Genomic DNA, 9,859 nt, shown 5'->3' with positions numbered 1-9,859 from the left:
GATGAAAGGATGGACTATCCAGAGACTATCCCATCCGGGGATACATCCCATCATCAGATATAGATAGATATAAATAGATATAGATAGAAAGATATCCAATAAAATATAGGTTTGCACGTAATAGTACAAAGCATTATAAAGTCATATTCTTAATTTTGGAGATATATCTACAAAGGACTTAGTAAACAGATCATGGTAAGTAACAGATAAAAATAATGTGTTTTCTGATTCCTTATTATATGTCTTAAAGAGGAAATTAACAGCAATATAAAAACAACAATCTTGAGCAGTAAACTGAAGTGAAGTTATTCTGTAAAATCAGTCTCATTGAGAATATTCGGCTGAGACAATTAAATTGGACATCACCCAGTGATTTTTAGGCCATGTCATATGTAGTGACAGATGAATTTGCACAGATTTTGCTTGAGGCTACAAGAAAAGCATGAGTTCCTACTTTTTGAAGTTCATTTTCTATTGGGTTCACAAAATATTGTGTAGCTTTTAAAACTCTAGAATAATATTCATTTATTATTATTTCTTAACTTTGAATGGGCTTCTTTTTTCCCTGTGGTTTCAAATACATAGGATAAAAAGCAAAAACAGAATCATTAGAAACAATGATTCCATATATCAGAACACGACGGCAAAGACAAGAAATAACTCCTTACGTTGATGATAGATTAGACTTATTGTCATGTTTTGATTTGTATTGACTCATATAAAATGATGAAAATTATTTTTATCATGAAGAAAACTGTACAGAGTGACCAAAACCCCTCAAACTAAATAGATATGGATAAATGGGCTTAAAGATACCAAACTGGATTATCTCCTCACCACGCTTGCACACTCAGAGGAGAGAATACATTTGAGAATGAATGGGGGATAAGTGACTGAGTGGTTGTTTTAATCAAAGGACACATGTTATAATTCAATAAGGAACGGAACACAGAATGATAATTGAAGGCAGAAGTAAAATCAAAATTTTCAGGAACAAATCTGGAAAATTGTGATTCACTAGAGGCTTGAAGCTCCCAGCCACCTCCAGTGAACTTACTCCAATAATTAACACCTTTTTTTTTTTTTTTTTTTTTAAGAATTTTCATGTTGGTTCTACATATTTTTCATTGTACATAGGCCATTGTGTTTGTCATACAAGTCTGTGTAATTATCATTTAAGACACTACTAATGCATTATTTTTGGCTGTGAAAACCAAATATTTATATTTGCTTTAAAAGCAAAAAAAAATTTCTATTTGCTCTCAATATTAAATAAAACTCCTCGGACTTGAGGGGTGCTTGTGACATATTGTGAAATTGATGATCATTGCCACCTGTTAGCTTGATTGTACTATGCGAGTTTTGCATAAAAACAAATGATGCCAATAAAAAGTACTTAATGATACCATTAACCAACTCAACATGTGGTAAGCACTGACGATAAATAAATACAGTGCCATTTTCCCGGGTTGCCAAATGCTTTCCATCAACAATGCAAGGCAGCTGAGGAACTTTTATGCTGACAACAACCCATCTCTAGTTAGTAAAGGTAATTACATTTTTACTGATGTTGATTAAGGAATAGTGTGCTGCGCTGAGCTATGTGAATAACTGTACATTTGGTTCCTAACCCAACTACAACAAAGGAAGTGAGCAGCCAACTTCGCGCGTCTTCTGCTTTCATGACAGCCCATTAATAGAGCCTTCATGCCAGTTATCTGGCACCCCATGTTTAAATATGGAACATATTCCTAGAAATTACGAACTCTAAAGACACAGACACGGCATTATTCTGATGACTGAAATTACAGAGCAGATTATACCATCTCTTTGAGTACCTTCTTCAGTGTGACAGATCCACTGAGGAAATTAAAAGGAGCAAGTGAACTATCCTTGTGGTGACTCTGGCTGGGGCTTGTGACATGCATCATATTACAGGTAAGGAATCGGGCATTTGCAAAGCAACTACCACTAAGACCATCTCTGTAGAGAAAAGTTGCCAGTGTCTGAAGAAAACTTGCTTTCTCAGGAGCAGTTGTCCAGTATTTCTAAAAGGACCTTCTTTCCTCTCTCCCTTCCTCCCTCCCTCTCTCCTTCTCCCACTTCCTTCCTTCCTCACTCCCTTTAAATCTGTCCTTTCTTATTGCTGGGGAATGAACCCAGTGTCTTAAAAGGTAGATATGCCTGCACCACTGAGCAACACTCCCAAACCCAACATATTGTATTTTCGCACACAATTTATGCTCTTTTTAATACATATAGTTATAATATAGATTGTTGGGAGCAAGATTCTGCCGTGTTGTCATAACAGGTATATCTCAGGATGGCAAGGGTAGAACTGGGCCTGGAATCAAATAAATGTATGTCAAAAATGTACTGACAAAGTCATAGCGGCCTTTTCACTACTTTCTTCTCTACAACAGTATGTTTAACTGTTGAACAATCACTGCAGTGCCATCTTTAATTTTCTTGTCCTCAACAACAGAGTCGCTGGGGTTTTTTATTAAATTCATCTTAAATCATTTTTAATAACACAAAAAAATCATATGTAAGTTCAAATGATATTTAAAAAGTGAAAAAAACACATTGATATAAGCCTTTGATTTTAACTGAGGAAATAGCCGTCTTAACACTATTAAACTGAATAATTTTTACAAACCAATTTTATTTTGTTCCAAGCTCTAGCCTAAGTACCAGTGGTAACTAGTCTTTGAGACAGATAAATATCTTGAACCAGAGTTAAAAAAAAAAAAAATCAATGTTCCTATGCTGATGAAGCTAAAGCTAAAGGGCCAAAATTTAATTCCACAAGTCAGGAAATCTGGAAAATATCGATCTAGAAGCAAAGAAAATACCCTTTTTTTCTATTCTTGATTTAGGGCAGAACAAATGGATGTTTAGTAGGTGTTCCTCTTAAAAGAAGGCCACCCCCCCCACACACACACACACTGTTTCATAGATTGACTTGTCAGTTCAAAACTGCCAAGAGCACTGAACTTCACTATAAGAGTACAGCGTAGTATCCCCAAATGTGTAAATATATTACATTGTGGGCACTCTGACCAGTTGACCTGGCCTATGAACGAGATACTGCAAAAAGGCCAGTTAATCATTAAGCCATTCCCAGATGGCTAATCCAGAAGAAGCCAATTTAAAGAAACAAGTTCAATGTGCAACTGAGAAAGCATGCAAGGTAGATCGTTCTGAGGATGGCACATTCTCTTTCCATTTAGTAAGAAGGAGGAAGTGTATCTTTGCTCTGCTTATAGACTAGATGGTCTACCCAACGGAAACAGATGCACAAAAAACAGAAAAACTGAACATCCACAAAAACCAAGCACACATTTTCACATTGCTCAATAGAGTGTCTGAATTACTGCTCACTGAAGGCAACTGCACATTTACGGCACCTTTAAAATGTATAAAATGCCTGAAGAAACATTATACGAGCAGTGACATGAGTCAGGCTGCAGACTAAGTGAAATAAACACTTGCCTCAGGTTCATGGGCAATCATGAACCTGGCGTAGGTGGTTTCTGCCCTGCCATCCATAATGACCATCTCTCCCAACTTGAGAGACCCGGAAGCTGTTCGAATGCCTCCGAAGGTTTCAAAAATAAACAAAAGACAGAAAGGTTAACTAACGAGGCAGGGCATTTTCAGAAAACGGTAAACTATTACATTTTCTCCACTTTTGTTGTTGTTGTAAGTTGAGTGTTCAGCAAAAATCTACTTTGCTTCCAATACAAGGGAAGCTGGAACCATTAAGCTGTACTGTTTCAGGGAATACATTAGCCATTTACGTGTTTCAGGTTTTAGCAGCCACAATTTGTGTTTATTCATCTTCAATGAGTAGGACTGGTGAGAATATATCACATGATGCCTAACTTTGTGTTGACTCTAAAGAAGTATTCACCAGTATTTAGCTACAGACATACATTTTCCTTAAAAATGTTAAGCTATAAACAATGTACATGGCAAAATCTTTCCCTGGCTGTAAAATTATTTACTGGGAGCTGTCTTCCAAATGACTTTTACTACTTCCTGACATAAAATATCAAATGTTTAAGAACACATTAAAGAGGAGCTTGAGAAACAGCACATAGTAATTAATTTACTGGTTATGTATGATGTAAAATATAGCAAATAAATGACAAAATCTAAGTGGCATAAAATGATATTATTCTTTGAAGTTACAAAATAATTATGTGAATGAGATATCACATATACACAGAGAGACATAAAGAAATGGAGAGCAAGAGAAAAAGACAGAGTGGGTGGAGGTGGGGAGTAATGCATTAGGAAGAAATGATACCTTTAAAGTTTTGGGTAACAATATATTTAGCACATAGGATACAGAAATAGCTATTTGAAAATAATAAAAATTCAATATACTGTCTTTCCTCTTTAAAAAGGAAGCTTTGTAGATTTAAAACTCAATTCTATGCCTGTCCCACTATCCATGGCAAGTAGAGTTTAATCTCAGATTATTTGTAATAATCTGAAATGCTCTAACTTAGAGAAAAGGAAACGGATCTTGATGTGGGGTATGTAAAATGCATCATGATTTAAACTAATATGGATTTTATTCTTAGATTTATGATTTTTCTAAATTATATTCTAATTTTCCTATACAGAGAATGGTTAGGAATTACTACATGAGCTAGCTCTCTCTCCTTCTCAAATACAAGAACTTCATACTGACCTTAATATTGACTCTGATCAATAGCCTTCTCTTCTCTCAAATCTGATAAACACGTAGAGAAAAATATCTAGTCTAGACTGCTTTTTCCCTAAAATTCTAGTTCAGAAGATACTAACTATAGTAAACATTGGTAAAGGTTTATCAAGGGTGAATGATGATCTGAAATTTCTATATTTGGAAGTAAAAGGACAACTGATTGTCCATGATGTCATTTAAATTCATGATAAGTACAAAAATTAAATGTTACTCTAACGAGGAATCAACTTTAAAGGCCCATTTAATTTCTAATCATCAAGATTTTTCTTAGTTAGAAGTGGCTCTGATCAGTAGATACTCTTATTCTACATTCTTCCCCAAATGGGGCAGTTCTTACAGTGAGCTCCAGTCATATTTTCACTTCTGTTACTTCAATACACTCTGAACACAAACATCAATAGGGAACAAAAATCAATGTTCATTAACATGGTGTTTTCACCCACTTAATACAGCATAATGGCCCTAAAAACATTTACTTGTAATATTCAAAACTCACTCAGCAATAATGAGTCTCAACCATCTTTGAGGTTAAATAGCTACATAAAATTCCTCGTACTGCTGATCATTCTAAATGGTCTATTCTGACGAGAATGAAAACAGTAACAACACAAGAGGAAATTTAAAAGAAAGTGTAGACAAAGTCAAGAGGGAAAGGACGGGAATAGCTTATTGTTATCAACGGTTGTAATTTTAAAAGATTACGTATTAAAGGAGTAATTCCTGTGAGAAACTATGTAGTATTTTCTTTTGTAAACCCACTCACAATTGTTCTGAGGGGCGCTTGGGATATGAATTTTGGGGTACAGACTAAGCATTTCAGTTCCTTCACCTTTTCCCTGCTGCGTTGACTTCTCTGACTAGGTAGCGAGTTCAGCTCCCCTTCCACGCAGAAAGTTGCTTTAGTATCCCATAAACAATTCCTCATGAAACCCTGAAGAAGAGCTCACAGATACACAGAGTATTTAAAACCAAACTGAGAAGTTAAGCTGAGCATTTGGACAATGGGGACTAGAGAAAAAGCTCTCCAAAGCTCTCAACTGCCAGATGCCAATCAACACACTAGGGGACCCTCTACTCACTAGCTGCCAAACCAGTGAATCAACAATAGAATGTCCCATAAGTTTAAAATACACGACACAGCTAGTAAGCATTCATATAAACTTAATTGCAATAAAAATATACATTGACTACTATGTGCTACATCAGAATTCTTGGTGACAAGCCCAATAAAATTATAAAACAATAACCAGATATTCAAGAAGTATTAAGGTTGTGTGTGTGTGTGTGCATGTATTTTCTTTTTTTTTCTGACTTAAAGTTTATTTTAAAAAAAGAAAAAGGTGGTTATTTTTGTAATGTCATGGTTGTTGGACAAAGAGGCAGCATATCTCCTTTTCCTAACCATGTTTTTTTTTTTTTTTTTTCTTCTGCACAAAGGTAGCTAATGTTGCAAAAGTCAACAAACTTTCTCCAAATACTAGGTGTTATAGGACACATATGGTATTTTCACCTACTGCTTCATGGACACAAAAATGTCCCTTTGAACTAAAACTTGTCATTTTGAGAATTAATATTAATGTAAATATGTGCTCAAAATAATAGGTGAAAAATGTTTTATCTTTGCATAAGTGGTAATTTCTCCCATATGGTATAGCAAAGATCATATTACATTGTAATTTTCTTATGTGTCTGTTAACTGTATTGATATTTTCAGCACCCATTTCCAAGCACAGACAGACCAATGACAGGAAAGAAACTTTCTGCCTTCTCTAGGAGGTGCCAAGCTGCTAAGCTTATCCTCAACAGGGTTTCCTGCACAGGATAGATATTATTGTGTGCATTTTTTTTTTTTTTTTGCTTGTTTCTGCTTTTTCACTGTGTGTATGCATGTGGAGGCTGGAGGCGGACAGTGTATTCTTTTCCGGTGTTTCCACTCAATTCTTTAAAGCAGTCTATCCCCACACCATGAACTCCCAGGATGCCTAGAGCCAGTGAGCTCTGGGGATTGGCCTCCCTTTGCATCCCACGGTAGGACTAAGAGATCTGCATGATCACAGTCAGCTTTGCTGTGGATGCTGGGGTCTCAGATGGTTTCCTGGTTGTGGGCCAGGCACTGGACTAAAAAAAGCTTTCTCTCTAATCCTAGAATCAATTTTCTTATCTATATTATATGAACTCTCTACTGCAGATAAAATTATTTCCATGTAGTAAAAAAAGGTTTAACATCAAGGAAAATACTTTAGAGATAACAGAGATATATAATATCCAGAGATTTTATGCACAGAACCAGGAAATTCGTCAAAGTTACTGTGCAAGAAAGACTTCGGTTTCATCAGACAGTAGAAGAGTTTCAAACACGCTCTCATACTGCTCTTAAAATGGCATATTATGATATAAATAAGGTTATGAATAACCGAAGACAGTAAAACTCTTAGAAGGTTGTGTCTGGGGGATGGCAGAGAACAGCAATCAGAATTCACATTGCACATGTATAAAACTGTCAAATAACAAATTCAATAAAATTTAAAAAATTTATAAGCCTAAATCATACACCAAATGATCAAAATGTTGAATACCGCGTGTGCGTGCGTGCGTGTGTGTGTGTGTGCGTGTGTGTGTGTGTGTGCACGTGCGTGTGTGTGTGTGTGTGTGTGTGTTAATTACTATTATAAGATTCCTTGACAAGGGCACAGATCTGGTACCCAGCCTTACCTGCACACTTCGTTCTAGTGATCAGTGGTGGTCCTGGGAGCCCAGTTCCCCCTTCACCAGGCCTGGTAAGCAGGACGCGGATCTCGTATTCTGTATCTGGATCTAAATGCCACAACTTATATGTTGGTGCGTTCACTGCGTGGGTCTCTGTCCAAGACCCTGATGTCATTCGATACTCTACTTCTTTCAGGATGATGGGGCCATCGCCAATAATAGAGTTGGCATTTAGTTGGATCAGCAAGTAAGTAGGCCCGACACCAAGCAGCTGGGGAGGAGCAATGGGTCGAGGCGGTTCTAGAAAAGAAAAATGTACACTCTAATTAGTTAAGAGTCTTAAAATAGAGAGATATAGTAAATAGTAAGTATATATTATAAGTAAATATGTTATATACAATATTCATATGTAACCAAAGGTTACTGAACAATTTAGGAGAACATGGTAAATGTTAAATAGATAAACAGAGTCAGGATTGTTTGGCTTATACTTTCAGTCTCAATACATAGCGTGCAAAGGTTGGATGGAAAGTTGGGGCAAGCGTGAGGTCAGCAAGGTGAGTTCTAAACCAGGCTGGGCTAAATGCTGAGACTGGCCCAAAACAAAAGACAGAAAAGAAGAAAAGGAAGGAAGAAAAGGAAGGGAAGTGAGGGGAGGGGAAGGGAAGGGAGGGGAGAGGAGAAGAGGGGAGGGAAGAAAATATAAACTAGAAAGTAATGATGAAGCAACTGTAATTTAAAGAGCCATTGGTTTTATGAAAGCTTTTGGTCAATTGAACAAAAGTTTTCTCTTCTTAAAAAGACTGGAGAGGAAGTTCCAGATGCACAGCTGTGAACAGGGACATAAACCAAAGCTCTGGCGAGGAGCAGGTCTCATCAAACACAGAAGGAGGTGCGCTCTGATATTTTCTTCTCTTATTTACTTTTGCCTCTGCTCTTTCTTGCTTTGCTTCTTGCAACTTCAAAGTTCCAGCAGATGAACTAATGAGGAGGTGCCACGAAGCTAGAAGGAAAGCTGGAGCCGTGTCCCCACTACAGACTAGGAAATTGATAAGTATACCCAGAAGAAATACCCAATCACTGGATATCCCTGGCCCCCAGAGTAGCATGCAATAGGCAATATATCACTTATTAAGCTCAAATATCAAAGGGGCATTGCAATTTAATTTTGGGTTAAGATAGTTTGCTATTTTGCTGGACAGAAACTTTGGAAAATACTATTTCAACATGTGAACTTATGGAATGATGAGTGATGTATTAGGGCAGGTTTTCCCTTAAGAGCAATACCAGTGAAAGACGGAGCTGTCTCTAGAGGACTCCACACAGGGCTCTGTGTGCAAGGCCTGTCCAGTGGGATACAGGGCAGAGGGGTCTCATTAGTAGACTGTCATCGGGTGATATATCCCCTTCAAATTCTAGACCAATCATCACACTTCTCAGGGTCTTGAAAGGGTTTTAAAGAAAGTATTATTCTTAATAAGGTGATAATTGCCTCCAAATTGATTTAAGAATTAATGCTGAAAACTTACAGGAAATCACGTACAAGAAAACTATTAACGTAACCTCACAGGATTCCAGGTTGGCCTGAACTGAAAAGGGTGCAAGTCAAGACTGCACAGACAGTATCTTTTGAATTACTAGTGGTAAAATGTTACATGAAAAAAGGAAGACAAAGAAAACTCCATAAAGAGGGTCCCACCAGCCTGGGCAAATTTAAACTAATTTTCAGAAATGGCCTAACATTAAGTTTTATTTATGATTTTTAAAAGGTTACTAGCTTTAAAAGCTTCCCAATAACAAATACCCACAAAATAGAGACAGGCTATCTAGCTGGGATCTCTAAACAGACTAAAAAAAATAATTTTTTTTGAATATACAACTTCAAAGTTTGTAAGACTAAAATCGCAGGACATGTTTACTAACTACCACTGACAAGGTTCTATATGTTGGATACATATATAATGTGGAGGAGACATATTTATACTCATTTTTAATTTTTTATAGGGGAATTATATATATGAAAGAAATAGTTTACAAAAGTAATAAATAGTTCAGTAGATGCTGAACATTTCCCTATTGCAAATAAATACAAATATAAGTGGTCTCTTCTTGAATGGGCCCATTAAGGAAATAGCTTTCAGACTGGCTGCCGAAAAATAATGTAAGTTGTGATTTATCATACTCGTGTAAAGAAGCAGCCTAATTACCATGTGATATACATACTGTAGGCATCTAGTGCTACGTCTACAGAAAGTAGGTCCTAACACCCGCTTTATAAACTTTACCCATACAAACCTCTTCGAATAGTTTGGACACGTATTTACCAGTAAAGAAGAAAGTTCTGTCCTAGCTAAATGGTGACCTGTTTCACAAGTGAATTCAATGAAGCTCGTCATCAAAGGAAAAAGTTGA

The 9,859-nt window shown here is 36.5% G+C and overlaps 1 protein-coding gene across 17 annotated transcripts in view; it reads right to left on the bottom strand.

Moving 5' to 3' along the window:
* The window catches only part of Ptprk (protein tyrosine phosphatase receptor type K), a 514,155-nt gene that overhangs the window by 198,199 nt on the left and 306,097 nt on the right, over window positions 1–9,859 (bottom strand). For all 17 annotated transcript variants that reach the window (XM_021221748.2, XM_021221750.1, XM_021221751.2 and 14 more), the window contains exon 7: window positions 7,454–7,747. In XM_021221748.2, coding sequence (XP_021077407.1) covers window positions 7,454–7,747 — 294 coding nt within the window. The remainder of the gene's footprint in view (window positions 1–7,453; window positions 7,748–9,859) is intronic.

The sequence above is a fragment of the Mus pahari genome, chromosome 21 (assembly GCF_900095145.1).
Source record: "Mus pahari chromosome 21, PAHARI_EIJ_v1.1, whole genome shotgun sequence".
Taxonomy (NCBI): Eukaryota; Metazoa; Chordata; class Mammalia; order Rodentia; family Muridae; genus Mus; species Mus pahari.
Note: the sequence above shows the minus strand (reverse complement) of the source record. Positions and strands in the feature narration are given on the sequence as shown.